The 20,596-nt window shown below is 36.1% G+C and overlaps 1 protein-coding gene across 1 annotated transcript in view; it reads left to right on the top strand.

Moving 5' to 3' along the window:
• The window catches only part of POLQ (DNA polymerase theta), a 124,653-nt gene extending 105,916 nt beyond the window's left edge, over nt 1–18,737 (top strand). The window contains 6 exon segments of the mRNA XM_007450507.1: nt 1,620–1,804; nt 4,481–4,592; nt 9,526–9,650; nt 15,768–15,921; nt 18,048–18,163; nt 18,624–18,737. Of these exon segments, the coding sequence (XP_007450569.1) occupies nt 1,620–1,804; nt 4,481–4,592; nt 9,526–9,650; nt 15,768–15,921; nt 18,048–18,163; nt 18,624–18,737 (806 nt within the window).
• Nucleotides 18,738–20,596: the final 1,859 nt, after the last annotated feature.

Below are 20,596 nucleotides of genomic sequence, written 5' to 3' on the forward strand. Positions count from 1 at the left end.
CCCTGCGCTGCCTCCATTCAGAAACTTGAGACAGTTGCATGGCTCCTCTTATCTCCCCTCTCCTTCCCCTTTCTCAGGGATTGTAGTTCTGAATTGCCTATTGTCCAACATCTGAAAACTGTTATTTCATATAGTTTGTCCAGTTTTATTTTGTTTAGGGCAGAAAGGCCATTAAAAGTTGTGGTCATTTGCTTCAAATCAGTATTTATATATTTTTGAATTGGTTATTTGTTCACATAATTCAGAAATCAAAATATTTAAAAGGTATATATTGAGAAACTTTGCTTCCTTCCCTGTCCTAGCTACCCTGTTATGTATAACTCTTATAGTTAATTACATATTTGAGTTTCTTATATATCCTTCCAGTATTTCTTTATACAGATACAAGCAAATATGAATATGTACTATTCCTCTGTTCTTACACAAGCATAAGCATTCCGTATACACTGTTGTTTGCTTTGTTTTTTTTGTTTAATATTTTTATGCTGAAGACTTGTGATTATCATTAAAGAAATTTGAATGTAAGCCAGTTTAATCTGTGTGCAGATAATCTTTGCAGCAGCCTATGGGCTTGTTTACTGAGTCACAGAGTAAAAAGCCTGTTTAATTTTGATGGATATTGACAAATTGCCATCTAATGGGACACAGTTACCATTTACTTCCAAGTAACAATGTATGAGTGTTTCTTTCTCCACTGCCTTGCCACAGAATGTGCCATCCAACCTCTGGATTTTTACAAGTAGAAAAGAACTGTTTATTGTTATTGAGTTAATTTGCATTTCTTTTATTGTGAATGAAGTTAAGCATTCTTTAATAGGTTTAAGATTCTTTTGTTTTTATTAGTTCTGTGAATTGCTTGTTTATATTTTGTTCTTGATTTATAGCACCTCTTTTATACAATATAGCAATGAGTCCTTTGTGATATCAGTTGCAAATATTTTTCTACTTTTTCTTTAACTGTGCTTTTGCTTGTTCTATTTTGTTTTTGCCATGCATATCCAGTCATTTCTAGTCCATAGATAAATTATTTGAATCCTCTTAATTATTTGAATACTCTTTTTCACATACAGGCCACTTGACCTTTTTGTTGAACAAGTTTATTTTCAAAGCAGAGCACACATTTCTCTCCACACCCCTTAAAATGTCAGCACACATTAGAAACCAGTTTCTTTATTCACTCATTCATTCATTCCTTCAACAACCATTTGTTAAAGACCTATTAGGTACCAGGAATTGTGCATTTCTGTAGAATGCAAAGGAAGATTGTCTCCCATCCCTAATGGCTCAGTGTTACTTGGGAAAGGCATGAAAGAACCAGTTTAGATTATGTGTCAGTGCTATAGGAACACTGAGGAAAGCACTACCACAGTGGTTAACGGGCAGAGGTCAAGGGTGGCTTTACATATATTACATATCCTTGAAAGCTAAGCAAAAAATTTTTACATGTTACAGAGCTGAATTGCATCATATTAAGAGCAAGGTTTTAGCTTTTTTTGATTTGAACTTTTTTATATGATCTCACCGTTGTATGTTGGAACTAAATTTCTGTCATCCTGCTCAGTGTTATAAAACTTGGTTTTGTCTTTGTACCGACTTTTCTAAAATCATTTGTATTTCAGGTGGTTTAATATTAGCTGCTGATTACTCTCAACTTGAGCTGAGGATCTTAGCTCATTTATCCCATGATCATCGTCTCATTCAAGTACTAAACACTGGAGCTGATGTTTTCAGGAGTATTGCAGCTGAATGGAAGATGATTGAGCCAGAGTCTGTTGGGGATGATCTGAGGCAACAAGCAAAACAGGTGGTCTTTACTGAACATGTTTAACATAAATGAGGAGAATTTTTACGATTCAAAAAAATTTTTTTTAACTATCTCAATCATTTGTGGTTGAGGAGTGATTTCTCCCTCTTTGGATTTTTCACAGCGTTCACCTGAGCCTGTCTCATGGTATTCATATTTTCCTTTGTAGAGTCAATAGAAAGAATCAGGTAGAGTTAGTCCGAGCCTACTTAGTTCTGGGAAATCTGTATGCATTAGTGGTAGATATTGTGGTGGTGGTGGTAGATATTTTGTGTGTGTGTGTGTATTTTTAAAATCTATTTCTAGTCTGTAAGCACACATATATTTATCTTTTTATATTCACACGCATTGAGCCATGGTGCCTTTTATAGAAGGATGCTCTCTGAACGTTTGTTGAAAAATAAATATTGCTGAGCTGCGGATTATAATCAATAACTATTAGCTTTTTAGTTATTTTAAGATTTATTTATTATTATTTTTTAAAATAAATTTATTTTATTTATTTATTTTTGGCTGTGTTGGGTCTTCGTTGCTGCTCACGGGCTTTCTCTAGTTGCAGTGAGCGGGGGCTACTCTTTGTGGCGGTGCACAGACTTCTCATTGCAGAGGCTTCTCTTGTTGCGGAGCACGGGCTCTAGGCGTGCAGGCTTCAGTAGTTGCCGCACACTGGCTCTGTAGTTGTGGCTCACGGGCTCTAGAGTGCAGGTTCAGTAGTTGTGGCGCACGGGCTTAGTTGCTCCACGGCATGTGGGATCTTCACGGACCGGTGATCGAACCCGTGTCCCCTGTATTGGCAGGCAGATTCTTAACCACTGCGCCACCAGGGAAACCCAGCTTTTTAGTTTTTTGAGGCCATTAGTTAGCTAATCTGCCTGTAAAACTTCATACTGCCCTTGAACTTTTCACATGGGCCCATATTAGTTCCTACTCCTGGGTGACTGTTGGGCACAGGGAAAATCAAAGGCCACATTCACACTGTTCCCTGGCCTATAACAACTGATACTTGTTTATCACGTGACCTGTGGGAAATCTGATGCCCTTTTCAAGAGAGCAGGATTGTTGGCTGAGGTAAAGGCACACCACCTCTAAGATCCTGCTTTACTAGTTTTACATTTACACTTCTTGTTACTCACAGCTGTGATTCTTGACTGGCTCATTAGGCATGAAACACTTCCTCTCACCACTGCCTGTTTAGCACCAACACTTGTTTCTTTCACTATTTAGAAAGCCAGTTTTGTCTTCTCTTTAATCCTCTCAGATTAAATCCTGCGTTTAGCAAGAATCAAACCCTAAGTTAAATAGGTAATATTCCAATATTTAATCCTTGTAGTAAGTACACGAAATAGGTTTTATTATTATTATTCCCATTTTACATGGAGGAAACCAAGGCACAGAAAGTTAGTAGTTTGCTTAAGGTCATATAGCTATAAGTGGTGGAGCCAGGATAAGTTCAGAATGACAGAACTTAGACATTCTGACTCCATAATCTAAACATTTATACACTGATGATAGCTGCCTCTATTTAATAAGTTCTTGCATGATTTAATAGTGTTTATGCTATACCAGTTTTTTTTTCTTGAATCGTCATGCACTGAACCATCTAATCTAGATCTCAGTCTTGCTGAGATATCAGCTAGCACTAAGTAATATCTGAATTAAGAAAAAAAAAAACGTAAAAAGACCTAAAAGGAAAAGAAAAAAGGAGTGAAAAAAATCCCTCTCAGTGTAATTAAAAAAAAATATTTTGGAAAGTATTTTGGATTTTGATAATCAATTTTTGCAAGTTATCTTTTTAAATTTTATTTAACAGTATTTATGTAGATCTTGCTTTATGTCAGGTGGTATCCTACACACACACACACACACACACACACACACACATACACACACGTATATAAAGTAACTCATCTAATCCTAACAAACTCATGATGTAGGTATTACTGTCCTCATTTTATAGTTGAAGAAACTGAGATACAAGGTAGATTGTGCAAGATAATACCTCTTGTAAATGGTGGAACTAGGATTTGAACCCAGGCAACGCTTATTACTAAATCAGTTTCTTTATTGACCTATTTAGACCATTTTCCTCCACTACTCCCAAAATTTTCTCAAAAGTTTGTGTTTAACCCAAATGAATTCTGCAATTGTGGGATTTCAGGTGGCTGTGAGATGAAGAGGATATTTATTTCCAATGACGTCCTCCCTATTATGAAGCCATGTAGTCTACTCTTCCTGCCTTTTTAGTGGTATTCAAAGGTGAGGAGAGGAATGTTTGTAATGCTTCTCTTTCCTGACTCCTAGGCACTTCTTTAAGCAGCAGTTAATGAAGTATTATGAGGAGTGGAAAGCTTCTCTGAAGAGTTCTGGATAAATAACAGTCAGAAATATTTCCTTTTAAACCACTAGGGTTATTTTCTTAACACACACACACTCATATTCATTCATATTCTGCCCCTTCTTCTCTTTTCTCCCTGCACTTCAAAAAGTATTGCTAAAAGGCAGTAAAGGCGCTCACTGGATATCAGCTTCTATGGATCTAACCCACCAAAGCAAATCTAATCATTTCTTTGACTCACTATGAAAAGTTTACCAAATCTCAATCCTAATGAACTTTTTATGTTTGCATTTTATGTAGTTATGACCTATAATTTACTTACGGTGATGAGTCCCTTTCAGATTTGCTATGGAATCATTTATGGAATGGGAGCTAAATCTTTGGGAGAGCAGATGGGTATTAAAGAAAATGATGCTGCTTTTTACATTGACTCCTTCAAATCCAGATATACCGGTAAGGAAGCATTGAATGTTAATTATCTTCTAGATACTATTCTTCTCAACTCTCTTTCCATATTATATTTTTAAAAATTTGTGTTACAGAATTTTCTATTAACAGAAGTTTTCATCAAGCATTGTTGGTTAAATAACATGAACCTTACTTAGAGATGTGCTTTTTTCATAGAAATAGGGACAGAAATGGAATAGCAAAATGAAGTTGATGTATATGCTACTGTGTCGTTGTGAAAATCTTACAAAATCTAGGAATCGTCCTGTGCTTTAGGTTTACATAGCTTTATCTTGAAACAGTAAACCATTGAATAAATGTACCAGAAACTGTGAGAGAAAAATTGCTTTTATAGAGCAGTTTGAATATCACCATTTTAAATTCTCTCTTCTTTTGGCAGTTTATTGAGGTAATTTGCACACAATAAAATTCACCTTTTTTAGTTGTATAGTTCTATGAATTTTGACAAATGCACGCAATTATACTGTCTACATTACAGCTGAGGTATGGAACCATCACCTCATCATCTCAAAGAGTTCCTTTATGCCCCTTTGTAATCAACCCTGTCCCCAGTCCCCAAAAAGAAAAGCTTTTACTCACACATGACATGATCTTGTACATAGAAAATCACGTGAATTCAACAAAAACAACTACTGGAACAAATAACTAAATTTGGCACAGGTTCCCACCATACAAGGTCAGTTTGTAAAAATCAGTTGTATTTTTTTTTTTTCCTTTTATTGGCCATGTCAGCATGGCATGTGGGATCATAGCTCCTGACCAGGGATTAAACCCATGCCCCTTGCAATGGAAATGCGGTGTCTTAACCACTGGACCACTAGGGAAGTCCCTGAATCAGTTGTATTTTTATATACTAGCAATAAACAATTAGTGAATGAAGTAAAAATAAAACCATTTACAATAACATCAAAAAACATGAAATACTTGGGATAAATTTAACAGAGTATGTGCAAGACTTTATTGAAAACTCCAAAGCAATCCTGAGAGAAATTGAAGAATACTTAAGTAAATGTGAGGTTTACCATGTTAATTTATGAGAAGGCACAATATTGTTATGATCACGTTTCTCTGTAAATTGTTCTATAGATTCAGTGCATTTCCAATCAAAATATCATTAGACTTTTGTGTCAAATTTGACAAGCTGATTCTAAATTTATATGGAAATTCAAAGGGCCTGGAATAACTAGGATAATTTGGGGGGGAAAAGTACAATGTTGATTACTTACACTCCTTGGTTTCAAAATCTATTATAAAGCTACAATAATCAAGATAGGTATAAGGGTAGATGCAGGGAACAATGAAACACAATAGAGCATCAGGAAATAGACCTATACATATATGGTGAATTGATTTTCAACAAAGTTGCCATGGTAATTCAATGGAGGAAAGATGGTCATGTCAACAATTGGTGCCAGAACAACTGGATACCAGTATGGAAAAAAAGTGAACTTCTACTTTACCTCATACTATATTCAAAAGTTAACTTGATATGAACCACAGACCTAAAAGTAAAAACTAGAACTATCAGTCTTGCAGAAGAAAAGGGAGAGGAGCTTTATGACATTGAGGTAGGCAACAATTTCTTAGGTGATAATAACACTGAATTAGTCATAAAAAATAAATATTGATAAAAGACACCATTAAGAAAATATAAAGTCAAGCCACAGACTGAGAGGAAATATTTATAGTTCCTATTATCTAACAAAGGACTTGCATCCAGAATATATAAAGAACTCTTACAACTCAATACTAAGAAAGTAAATCATGCAATAAAATAAAGTTCAAAAATTTGAACAGACACTTCACAAAAGAAAATATGTGAATAACTACATCAAGTGTTATCGTCATTTGTTCTCAGGGAAAAGCAAGTTAAAACCACAAACAGATACCATTATAGAAACATTAGAATGCTAAAATTTAAAAACATTGTGTCTCTTTTACATTGCTGATTGGTTGTAAAATGGTACAACCACTTTGGAAGACACTATGGCTCTTTCATATAAAGTAAAACATACACTTAACTGTATGATTCTGCAATTCTACTATTGGATGGTTGCCCAAGAAAAATGAAAACATATGTCCAAAGAAAGACTTGTATGTGAATGTTATAGCAGTTTTATTCGTAACAGTCAAAGACTGGAAGTGTTAAACAACAAAAATCCTACTGAGTAAATTAAAAAAAATTTTTTCCCAGTTTTATTGAGTTATAATTGACACACAGCACTTTATAAGTTTAAGGTGTACAGCATAATCATTTGACTTACATACATCACGAAATGATTACCACATAGATTTAGTGAGCATCCGTCATCTCATATTGATACAACATTAAAGAAATAGAAAAAAAAAGATTTTTTCCTTGTGATGAGAACGCTTAGGATTTTCTCTCTTAACAGTTTTCATATATAACATTCAACAGTGTTAATTAGCTTTATCGTGTTGTACATTTCATTCCTAGTACTTATTTATCTTATAACTGGAAGTTTGTACCTTTTGACCACCATCACCCATTCCCTTCCTCCCACTCCCCACCTCTGGTAGCCACAAATCTAATCTCTTTTTCTGTGAGTTTGTTTTTGAAGTATATTTGAACTACAAACTATGTTAATTCCTGGTATACAACACAGTGATTTGATATTTCTATACATTTCAAAATGGTCACCATGGTAAGTCTAGTTGTCATCTGTCACCATACCATAATATTACATAGTTATTGACTATATTCCCTACTGTACATTTCATACCTGTGTGTATTTTGCAACTGGAAGTTTGTATCTCTTAATCACCCTCACTCATTTCTTTCCTCTCCCCACCCCTCTCCGTTTCCCTCACCTATTTTTCTCCTCCCCCCCAACTCCCTCCCCTCTGGCAACCATCTGTTTGTTCTCTGTATCTATTACTCCATTTCTTTATCAACTGAGTAAATTTATTAAAGATCAAATTGGCTTTATTCAATGATTCATGAATCGGGCAACATCCCATCTAGCACTAGAAAGGAGCTCCACCGAACTGCAGAAGAGGAAAGTTTTTTAAAGGCAGAAAGGGGGTAGGTGGATAAAGGAAATATTAGCAAAGAATGCATTGTTTTAGGCAAGGTCACTCTCCTAAGGGGAATGGAAGGTCCTATTGGGCAGATAACCTCACTAGTGCTGACCATGTAATACCAGGTTGACTGGTTAAAGGTTACATTCCTGGGGGTGTTGAGGCTGCAATTTGGTTAGGTAGTAAGTCTTAGTTTGCTGACATAGGGTTTAGCACAAGTGACTCCATTTTGGCCCTGCTGTCTCCTTTTTAACCGGAACAAATATATGTCAACAGGATTATGGGTAAACAGATTTTGGTATATCTCTTCAATGGAATGCTACTTAGCAAGAGAAGGCAGACACAAGTGAGAACATACAGTGTAATTTATGAAATTCAAGAACATGAAAAAGATACAGTGTAATAAAGTAGATCCATTAGTGTTTGAGGCTGATAATGGGGAGCTGACTGTGAAGGTGATTAAAATGTTTTGTATCTTGTAGTGGTTGTTAGAGGGGTGTATATGTTTGTTAAAATGCATCAAACTGTTCACCGGAAGTGGGTGCCTTTTATTGTCTGTAAATTATATCTCAGCTTTGTTTATTGTATGTAAATTATACCTCAGCATTGATTGTTTTTTTAAAGTAGTTCTTGCAATCTCTGAATATTTGAAGGCTTCCTACAGGAGTCAGGTACGAGAATTCATAGAGGTGTAGTCTCTTAAATCTCATCCTTTTCTTTGCTCTTTACTCAGCAGTATCACAGTAATTCTTGAAGAGAAGATGAGAGCCTGATTGCTTTCTGAAATTCCTATGCTAGTAGTCAGATGTCACCAACAGCTGCACTTGGCAGGGTTTCTCCCCTTCCTTTCACCCACAGTCTGTGCCAGCCACACAATAGAAATCCTCAAATGAGGGGTTTTAATTGGGAGGCATTAGTGTTTATTACTTAGGATGAGCAGAGCTGTGAGAAAGCAGAAATTGCACAAAAGAATAAAGATAGATTAGCAGTCTCTGTACTTAAATGTGTTTTAAAGACTATAGAAAAAGAATGTTCCAGGAGAGAAGAACCTCTCTAGCTCAGAGACAGGAATGGGCAATGAAGAGACTGGCCCGTCTGAAGCAGAGTTCATCCTGGAGAGTCATAAGACCTAATAACGGACCTATATAGCAAAGGATGAATGCTGGTATAGGGAATATGAATGTGTTTGAGTAATATACTATATGTAGTCTTTTTGAATTTTAAGAAGTGAGTTGTTTAAGTTTCTAATAAAATATTACAACTTCATGCATTAGTTTCAGTTAGGTCCTATTTGAATCATAGCATAGATGGTAACAAGGAGCTGTTGGAATGTATTAAGCCTGGTAAAGATAAGCTCAAAGAGTAAAAGAGGGTTAGTGTGATCAAAGAACAGAACCCTGTGAAAAGTAGCATGGAATAGTCTTAAGGTCCTGTAATAAAACCATCTAGGTTTTAGTACCTGCTCTGTTGTTCTGGAGTTTAGTTTTGTATTTTTTGTTGTTGGTGATGGTGGTTGAAAAACAGAGATTATGTCATTTCTAAAGTCCCTTTTGTTTCTAACTTTCATAGCTATATGAGGTGATGAGTGTTAATTAAATTTATTGTGGTAATTTCACAATATATGTATATGTGCTGCCTAAGCGAGCACTATTTCACAATATATGTAAAGCAAACTGTCATGCTGTACAGTGATGTGTATAAGTTATTTCTCAATAAAACTGGAAGAAAAAGTGAATGAAAGTTTATATGCAAAATTTTGATGATGTGATATTAATGTTAATCATGGTGAAGTTTTGGTATATTTCACTATATTGAAACTAGTGAGTGAGATTAAGGATGGACATTGGTTGTAATTATTTCTTCATTTTCTTTGTAGGGATTAATCATTTCATGAGAGAGACAGTGAAGAATTGTAAAAGAGATGGATTTGTTCAGACCATTTTGGGAAGGCATAGATATTTACCAGGAATCAAAGACAACAACCCTTATCACAAAGCTCACGTATGTTGAAATTTCTCTGGATTTTTAACTTAATATTTTAACTTAAATTTTTAACTTTAATGACATGTACTTTTTCAACAAAGACTGAACCCTGCTAATGTCCCTTTTAGAGATCACTAGCATATTAATTGGATCTTCTATTTTATTAAGGACTTCTGAAGTGATGGTACATGCCAGTATTTGCTGAACACAGTCTCTTTAGGAGACTAATGTAAATATGGGTTCACTTAGTAATATTTCAGTTAAGGATGTTCTGTTTTAGTAAGCCAATTATTTATTAGCTTTGGTAATAAGTTATATATAAACTTAATTCTTACATTTGCTAATTGTTCTTTGTTTCAGATATCTATACTAATTTGTCATATTACACCAGATTGCATTGTCTTCAGAGATTAGCCAGTCATTGAATTGTGGTATTTTTTGGTTCATTCCTTTTGTTTATTTATTTTAAAAGCACTGGCTCATCAGAGGTTATTAGGATACCCAAAATATTAAAGAAGATATTAAAATGATATTTAATATCATTCAAAAGATGTATTGATGGTATTTACTCAAATTATGATTGAAATCTCTTTCTGAAATCATTGGGATCCATAAAAGTGTATCTGTACACTTTTTGTGTATCTGAGCATTTAAATTTCTGTTATAGTCCAAACCTTCCTATTTTAACTGGTTGTATTTTGCCCTTACCCCATACTTTTGTGTGTCAGTGCCCACTACACATTGTATGTAATGAAAATATCCAGCCCCCAAATTGCTAAACTACTGTCTTGAGCTAGAATCTCTCAGAGCAATAATGCTCTTAGGGACCATGGAGGAATAGTTGGGGTTTTGTTACTTCTTCACTCTCTCGCCTCCCATATATCCACATACAGATGTCAGATATTTATCAGCCTTTTACCATATCTCCAAGTGAAGTAGGCACTGTAGTTGTTGCACTAGGAAAAGTAAGTCTTAAAATGTATTGGAAGAGATAAAGCAAACTAAAAAAATATAAAAGTAGCATGCATACTCAGTTATTTAGGCTTCTAGAGGAGGTAGGACTTAAACAGATTCTTGAAGACTATTTAAAATTTAATTGATGGCATGAGAAAAAGATAATCACAAGTGACTAAGAGTTTGAGTAAGGATTGGCTAGAAGCCAATCTGATAGGAGTGGAAAGTTTGAGCTGTCACTTAGGAATAGATAATTTTCTACTGGTCAGATGGAATCAGCTATTTGGAAGGCTTTTAATGGCAGGCTGAGAAATTTGGGCTTGATCTAATAGGGATTGATTATGTTTTTTGGTATTTACACAATGAAAAATGGAGGATAGAATGATTAATGTTAATGAACCATATAATTTTTTAAAAACTAATATTTTTGAAGTTAAAACTCTGAGAGTAAGACTTTTTATACCAAATCCTTAGGAGTCAGAGTTCTAATTGATTCATTATGTTGTTGCTGAGGGAAAAAAAATTGCACCCCTCTGAATCAGAAATGGAGTAAATATAGCCAGATTTATTGTTTGGTTTTCATTTAGTTTGGTTTTACATTTTATTTCAACTTTTGCTGTACTGAAAAATATACATAGAGAAAGCACAAGAAACAAATTTAAATTTCAGTAAATTATCATAGAGCTATACCTATGTAACTACCATACAAACCAAAAAATAGAATATTGTCAGCACCCCAGAAGCTCCCCTCATGCCTCTTCCTAATCACCATACACTGCCTTCCCAGAAATAACCACTATAACCTCTAACCCTATGGTTTTGTTTTGATCTCTCTATATATCATATATATGTATTCTGTGTTTAGCGTCTGTCACTCAGAATTACATTAGGCAAGTCATTTATGTAGTTTCATGTTGGGGTAGGTATATAGCTCTGTTATATGAATATACCACAATTTATCCATTTTTCTGTTGATGGGTTTCTAGTTTGGAGAACTTTCTATTTGGATGGGTTTCTATTATGGATCTTGATGATTTGATTATTCTTGTTCAAGGTTCCTGGTGCACATATGTTTCTGTTTATGTTTGGTAAAGCGGTAGACATAGAATTGCTCTCATCTTCAAATTCAGTAGATAAAGCCATGTTGTGTTTTATGGTAGTTGTAGCAATTTGTCCTCCCATATAAGTTTGAGTTCTCATTGCTCTGCATCCATGCCAACATTTGCTATTAAGTTAACATAATTTTAGCTTTTCTGGTGGGTATAAAGTAGTATCTTGTATTTTTAATTTGCTTTTTCTTGAATACTATGTTTTGATATATGGTAAAGTTTTCCCAACTTGCTTTTTTCTCTCCCCCAAGAATATTTGCCTATTCTTGGGTTCTCTGCATTTCCATATAAATTGTAGAAGCAGCTTGTGAATTTCCATACAAACACAAAATCCTGTTGGGATTTTTTAATTGCAGTTGCCTTGAGTTCATAGATCAAGATGGGATTAATGACATATTTATAAATTTGAGTTTTCCAGTCGATAAACATGTTATATATGTCCATTTATTTAGGTCTTTAGGTCTTTTAAAATTCTCTCACTAATGATGTATAGTTTTGGGGAAGAGATCTTACAAGGTTTTTATTAAATTTATAGCTAGATATTGGAAAAGTTTCATGCTGTTGTGAATGGCATCTTTTTAAATTTTTAATTCTTTTCCTTCCCTTTTTACGTTTTCTAACCCTTTACTACTGGTATAGAAAGATAATTGCCTTTATTGTTGTTCTTTTGTCTAGAAACCTTGCAAATATTACTTACTAATTGCAAAATTTTATCTGTAGATACTTTTAGATATTCTATCTACACAGTTATTATCTGGAAAAAAAAAAGTAGTTTTATAACGGTCTTTCCAAGTCTTTTTTTTTTTTTTTTTTTTTTTTTTTTTTTTTTTTTTTTTCTTTTCTAGCTAGGACAGTGTTGAATAGAGTTAGTGATAGTGAGTATCTTTGCCACTTTTCAGGTCTCAGAGGGAAATTTTAAACATTTTACCAATAAGTAGAACTTTCCTTTAGGTTTTTAATAGTGTCTGTGTCAGATAAAGAAAAAGTAAGCTCCCTTAAATATGTGCTTGTAGGCTGCAGAGTCTCCATCACAACTACTCAAGCCTGCTGTTCTAGTGCAGATGCAGCCATAGACCCTACGTAAATGAGTGTGGCTGTGTTCCAGTAGAGCTGTATTTACAGAAACAAGAGATGGGCCAGACTTGGTCTGTAGGCTGTAGTTTGCCCATCCCTGGTCTGTTTCTTCTTTAAATGCAGTCTGCCTTTTTTCTCTAGGTTGCTTTTAATACAGTATTTTTCTTTCCTTGTGGTTTCCAGCAGATTTTCTGTGATGTGCTTAAGTTTGTGGGTTTGTTTTTTTTTTGCGGTACGTGGGCCTCTCACTGTTGTGGCCTCTCCTGTTGCGGAGCACAGGCTCTGGATGCACAGCCCCAGCGGCCATGGCTCACAGGCCCAGCCGCTCCGCGGCATGTGAGATCCTCCCAGACCAGGGCACGAACCCGTGACCCCTGCCTGAATCAGTAGGCGGACTCTCATCCACTGCGCCACCAGGGAAGCCCCTGTGGGGTTTTTTTTTTTAACTTCATGTGCCTCTGTGTGTGTGTGTGTGTGTGTGTGTGTGTGTGTGTGTGTGTCTGTGTGTGTTTAACTGATCTGATTTTGAGGGTGTTAGGACTTCTTGAATCTGCACCTTGAGATATTTTGTTGATTTTGAAAATTCTTAGTCATTTCTTCTTCAGTCATTGCTTCATCAAAATCTCTCCTCTCTCTCTGGAACTTCTATTATAAATTTTAAAAACTTTTCTCTTTAATTCCTCATTTTTCGCATCCTCTGTTCCATGTTTATATTTCATCATGCTTAATTCTGGATATTTTCTTCTAACTTATCTCTCAGTTGGCTGATTTGCTCTTCAATTTGCTGTTGAGCAACTATTGAGCTTTTAGGTTCTAAATGATATAGAACTTTTCCAGCACCCCAGAAGGCCTTTTTATCTTCTCTCCAAGTCAATACTATCTCCCCACTGCATACATACACCAAACTATAGGGAAAGCACTGTTTAAATGCTTTAAGTTCTGTTGTTTTAATTTTTTTGGTTATAGAGTTTCTATTTGGTTCTTAATGGTATTTTGTTCTCTACCGAAATATTCAATTTTGTCTTTTATTTTCTTGATAACATGATCATTTTATAGTCTAATAGGTTTGATAATAGTCTGTAGTCAAATATGGCTCATACTTGAATCCCTGTAGTCTGTTCCTATTGCCTTTTGTTTTTCTTAATTTTCTATAAAAACAGTTGTATTGTCTCACCTCCATACCAGGCCTCCTACTTATTGGGCTGTGAACCCAAATATTTCAAGACCATCAAGTTCTGCTCAGCTTCTTAGCCTGTCAGCTGCCTCTTCTGGAATCTGTTGATTTCCCTGGGAGAAAGGATGGCCTCCAATGCCAGGATCACCTCCTTGGTTTCCTTTCTCTCCCAGTTCTCTAGGTTCTATAATTCTTCACTTCCCTTTTCCTGTCTGATTCATTCAAAGAGGCATTTTCTGACCACCTTTTTCTGGTTATCAGTGGAAGGGTTAGTCCTAATGGCATAATCTGCTATTACCAGAAACCTGTATATTTTTATGTATATGAAAACACTCTAGTGATGAGAAGGGACTGAGATTGTGGGACACAAAGTTGAGACTGCCAAGTTTTCTTATTTTGGAATAGAATCAGGGAAGTACAGTATCATGAGAATGAATTATATATTTTAGTTATATTTGCTTGTGTCACAGTAAAAACAACTCCCATATTTCAGTGACTTATAGTAAGAATATTTATTTTTAATTCATGTTATAGTTTGGCTCTGGGTTGACTCTGCCTCTGCTTTGTATTTTCTTCATTCTAAAATTCAGAATAAAGAAAAGTACCTGCCTGGGATAAGCCCTTTTTTGTGACAGTGTTAGATAGCTTTTAAAACTCCTTGCATGTGCTGTATGTCAGTTTTACTCACATTTTATTGGCCAAAACAAGTCAAGGCCATTCTTTTAGAGTGAAAAACACTTTGAATTACATGGCAATGGGTGGGAGCCATGGGACTTAACAGAGAAAGGCAATAAGTAATAGCAACAATAACATAATCCACTGCACAGAGGCATATAGTTTCAAGAAGGGGAGCAGTCAGAACTTTGAAATTCATTCACTCTTTAAACAGTGACAACTGAGTGAGTTTAGAATGGATTCATCAGCATTTGACAAAACAATAGTTAAAAAGTCTATCTCTTTAACCAGTATGTAATATAGTAGGAGTTGGATGTAGCCCAGGTGACAGGGAACTAGAGAACACCTCTCAGGTTACATAGATCCCTCCAGTGAGTAGACCCTTTCCATTTTCTGAGCCCTTTTGGAACAACAGGAGTGATATTCATGGATAGATTACATCTTGGATATTAACCTAGACCCCTATTCCTACTGCCCCGGGATGTTCACTTTTAGCAGCTGTGGTTGCCTGCCAAGAAGCTCATGGCAGCAATAGTTTCAGGGAAGTTCTAATTTAATACCTGGGGATCTAGGATCTGCATTTTCACCAGCAGCTAACGATTAGGCCCAATAGCCCATAAAAAGCTCTGATTCATACCAGAGGGCTGCAGACTTGCTGTGGCCAAACTCTACATAGGACTGAGAGGCCACTGATATGGGGGATGTGCTTGAAACATTCCAACCCACCACAAAGAATGGTATTCTAATTATATCTGTTTAGTGTTAAGAGGAATTGTATTTTGAGGAATAGATCCTTTAAAGTCAAGTTTAGAATACTGATAATATATTTTTAAAAATAATTTTGAGCTTCTAGATACATTTTAAGTGTAATGGAGTTTTTGCTTCCTAACTGTCGAAGATTTCTAAAGTGAAGCAATCTGACCTTCTTCTGTTTAGTCTATCCTCATGTGAATGATAGCCCAGAATCTAGAGCCCTGGGTCATTCTGGTTGTTATTCTTAAGATACAGCTTATAGTGGATGCCCTGGGTCACATCTCAGTTCCAGATTTCCAGTCTGCACATGTGAGCACTAATCTGTGGACGCTAAAGGCAGGTATGAAACAATGCTGGCGTGTCTGACGGAGCATCTGTTATTGTTGTTTTTCATAGGCTGAGCGTCAGGCTATCAACACAAGAGTCCAAGGTTCGGCGGCTGATATTGTCAAAATAGCCACAGTTAATATTCAGAAGCAATTAGAAACCTTCCACTCAACCTTCAAATCCCATGGTCATCGGGAGAGTATGCTCCAAAATGACAGAACAGGTTTGTTCATAAATGAGGCCCTTGCTATAACATGGTGAGATTAATTACATCAGAAAAGAAAAGGGGAAACGATTTATATTTATTTCTCAGCAGTTCTCAAACATTGTGGTTTCATGATGTCTTTACACTCTTAGAAAGGATCCCAAAGAGCTTTTGTTTATGTGTGTTAATTATATCTACTAATATTTACTATATTAGAAATTAAAACTGGGAATTTAAAAACATTTATTAACATTTACAGGTAACAATAATAAACCCACCGTGTGTTAACATAAGTAACATATTTTAATGAAAATAACTACATTTTTTTCAGAACAACAAAAAAATTCGTGATGAGTGGTTTTATTTTTTCTGAAAATCTCTTTAATGTCTGGCTTAAGAGATGACAGTTGGAGTCTCTTATATTTTTCTGCATTCAGTTTGTTGCAGTATTACCTGTTCTGTAATCTCTGGAAAATCCTCTGTAGAGGATGATGAATGTCCCAGTTTGTGGGGGACTGATCGTTTCCCAGGATGTGGGACTTTCATTGCTAAAACCAAGATAATTGATCACCTTGTTGTACACTTATGAAAGAAGGAGACTGAAAAAGGAAAATAACCTTTGGATGTTATTGGGAAAATAATTTGACTTTGCAGATGCTTTGAAAGAATCTCTGGGATCCTCTTCGATCCTCATACCACACCTTAAGAAGATGTTGATTTTCCTGTTCATGACTTTCCATGAACACATGCACACATTCACACTCTTATATTTGTAGAAAGAGGATGTATGGTCAAACTTACTTGGGGAATAACATTGTACTGTGTGCTTTGGAGGATTTAGAAGTAAAAGTTGTCAACCTATGTTTGAATTTTAAATCTGCCAAGGAAAGGAAGATATGATACCTGACTGTGAAATATTTACCTGACTCTTCACAGCAGAATGATACAGTGTCAAAATGAAGATATAGGTGGTATCACTCTTTAGAGTGAGTGGAAGACAATGTGGGTATGTCACTGAGGATGGCTTGATTGTGTCATGTTGAGTTAAAGGCAGTAGTAGGTCAGTGGGATCAAAGGGAGCTCAGCCTGAGGAAGCAGACCACACAGGGAACAGGAGGATCATGGCATTCTGGGTCAGAAGCCAAGTAACCAAGGGAAATCAAGAGGACAAAGGTATAACGATCAGAAAGCAGAAAAACTAGAGCATCCAGACAGCCAATGATGTAAGATAAGTGGGGCCCAATGGGTCAGATCAGATTTTAGCCAAACTGGCAAACAGATGCACAGCCTTTGCAGCCCTGGTATGGAAACAACTTGCCATGCCTCATCTGCCTTTGTTCTCTTACCCTGTGAGAGCCACCTCTGAGAAAACTTGGGCTGCAGGTAGTGACAGCTAAAGAACTCTCTCTGAGGGAAGTACCAGATATTGAGGGAGACGGTATTTGTGCTGTCCTGAAGAATAAGTATAGGAAATTTGAATGGCAAAAAGGAAGGACTGCTCTGAGAAACAGGCAAACAATGGAAGGCAGATACTCTAAAAGTATTAATGTTGAACCTTATTTTAGTGATCAGAGGGGCATAATCTGTACCACTAGGCCCACTAGTTAGGAAATAGTGACTATAATAACTATATTATAATAACTATAATACAGTGATTTTTTTTAACCATTTTTGGATTCATGAGTTCTTTTGAGAATCTTCTGAAAAGGTATACATCATCTCCACAGAAAAATGTACAGTCATAGACCCTTTCATATATCTTCAAGGAATCTGTGTATTTTCTGAAGTCCACATTTGGACCCTAGGTTAGAATTACTTGTCTAGAGTATGTGGTCCAACTGGGGAATCACCAATTCTACCATGGTGACACTTCTGGCCAGAAAAAGACATCAAGGAGTGTCAGTCAACTCCATTTACTGATGTCTTTGTTAGACTCCTCATTTCTGGGAGGAGGTTGGTGGAGATTTGAGTTTACCTGATAGGTGGGCTAGGTGGCAACCAGCAATTAGTTATTTTCTTGATAGCTCCAAATTTTATGTGTTTTAATCTCTTAATTATAATTTCCCAAAATCTCTCTTAAAAAAAAAATACTCCCATAGCACAGTGACATGCTGATCAGTTTTGCTACTTTTCTCATGGGGTAGGATTGTTACCAAAGAGAAAACTGCAAGGGATGTTCTGTCCCATCAGAGGAGGCTTCTTCATCCTTCAACTCCATGATGAACTCTTATATGAAGTGGCAGAAGAGGATGTTGTTCAGGTATTTTTGCAGTGTTCATGTCCATTCTACAGAAAGCTAAGACACTGTAGGTCAGGCTAAGATGCATGAGATTCCTGGAACCCTTCCCTAGCCCCAGGATGGCTATAGAAAAGTAGAATCCTTAAGGGTAGAGAAAGAGCTGAGAGTGCTCAGCTTTAAACTCATTTTAAAAGAAATTCCTGATGCAGGGATATTTTTGTCTGTGAGAAGTTAGATGAGAATTTGGAGTCTTGCCCTGAGGATTTCAAAGCTCTGAGCATTCTAGTGAACCTGGCAGAGCTTCTGTTTGTCAGTGCAGACTAGTGTGGGATACCTGGCTCTTTTCCAACTTAGAGTTTTAAGCACCATGAGGTAAAGAGCTCCAGTCTGGTTTATCACCTCAGTGGGTGGGCTGGCAGACAGTTCTTTGATTGGGCAGAGTTTGTTAACCTCTTTTTTTTTTTTTTTTTTTTTTTGGTAGGTAGCTCAGATTGTCAAGAATGAAATGGAAAGTGCCATAAAACTCTCTGTGAAACTGAAAGTGAAAGTGAAAATAGGTGCCAGCTGGGGAGAGCTGAAGGACTTTGATGTGTGATTGTAGGGAAGCCTGGTGTAGGTACAATCACATGGAAAGAATAGAGATTACCCTTTCACCTACTTCATGAAAACAGAAACCCTCAAGTTTTGATGAACTTATGATAGTAATTTTATAGTGAGAGTTTCAAAACATATATGAGTTTATTTTCTGTAGTATGAAAACCTTTTTGAGGCAAAATATCAAGTTTAATGATTATATTCGCTCTCAAAGAGTATCTATGAAATTGCCTTTTATAGTTTACTGTGGCCCTAAACAGTTTCAGAACACATGCTTGAAATACGTACTTAGCACTTTGGATCTTCATCTGTCTGGTTGAGAATGAAGAAAATGAAACTGCTGTCTCAGGGTCATTTTCATCCCAACCAGGATTCAGACACTGTTGATATAGACCCCTGAAGGAGCCAGAGGCAGATAAGGATTTGGTTTCACATAAACCACCAGGGTTAGGTGTTGTGTGTGATTTTCATCCAGTATCGGTGTAAGACTTTTGAAGTGGTATTTTTAAATAGCACTGGCTAGTAAATTAATTCTATAAAGTGGTAAGACTTGGTATGGATGTAGTCTAGGAATGGATCTTCATGAATTGCCATTTCTTCTTCCTTTCCCTCTCCCAATTCATGCAATTAATATATTTCCAATACTTAGGTATTATAAAACAAGCTACACCTCTTCAAGAGGTATTCTGATCTTAAGATCAGATGTTTATACTGCAGTTTAATATAACACTGCCAGAGAAGGAAAACACCCCCTCATCAGTCCCTCAGTGCCTCTTTCTCTGTGGCATGGTGAGAATACTCATGCTAAAAGATTGTATTTTGTAATCCCAGTCAGAGGTGAATAATTGACCTTTTTTTTGCTGTTTTAATAAAATTAATTTATGAGAAACTTTATACCAGCAGTTCAGTTTTCAAAATTGTGTTTGGTCTAAGTATCAGAAGCCTGTGTATCCATTTACTTATTATATAGTTTGCTCAACAGTGTACACGTAGGAAGTGTTTATTATATTCTTAATCAGTTATCAAAGAGCTCTTTTATGTTTGTTTATTCATCAGAATTTTAAAAGACAGTCGCTTTATAAACAAAGTGTAATACACTATTAGTAGTTGGATATTAGTGCACAAGATCCTCAGATATTTTGGTGCTGGGGGGAAGTGGCAGAAGACGACAGAGGTAAGAGGGAAGTTTTATCATTATTTCTCGAGTTTTTTCCATATTCACCTGTACCACATTTCTCAGAAAAGTTGCAGTGCTGTTAGTATTCTGGTGGCCTTGAGAATCCCGCATAAGAGAAACCTCAACCTATTTACATGAGTGTTCTCCAAATATGAGCGCAGACATATAGATCACGTCCACCTCATCTTCTGCAGCCATGGCTCTGCGTGTGTGGTTACATGCATTTTCTCATCCTTTTTGACCTATCAGCTGGGCTTAAAACAGGCACTCATTGCTTTGCATGATTCAGTTATGAAAAAATTCAAGTTACCATGGTTTACTTAAATAACACTAGTGTCCATACAACACAATTCAAATTTCAGTTGGCATGGTATATTAACTTAATAATCGCGTAAAGTTCAAACTTCAATGGTAGCTCTTCAGTCTACAAATCACTATGTTAGTAACAGATGCCCTTTGTTGTAGACAGAGTAATGCACCTCCCCTCCCCAGTTGTTCACATCCTAATCCCCAAAACCTGTGAACATTTTCGTCACATGGCAAAAGGAACATTGCTGATGTGATTAAGTTAGAGATCATGAAATGGGGACATTATCTGGGTGGTTCCAATATGAACACAAGGGTTCTTGTGAGAGGCAGACAGATGATCAGAGTCAGAGGAGGAAATGTGACGATGGAAAGAG

The sequence above is a fragment of the Lipotes vexillifer genome, unplaced genomic scaffold (assembly GCF_000442215.2).
Source record: "Lipotes vexillifer unplaced genomic scaffold, Lipotes_vexillifer_v1.1 scaffold1106, whole genome shotgun sequence".
Classification (NCBI taxonomy): Eukaryota; Metazoa; Chordata; class Mammalia; order Artiodactyla; family Lipotidae; genus Lipotes; species Lipotes vexillifer.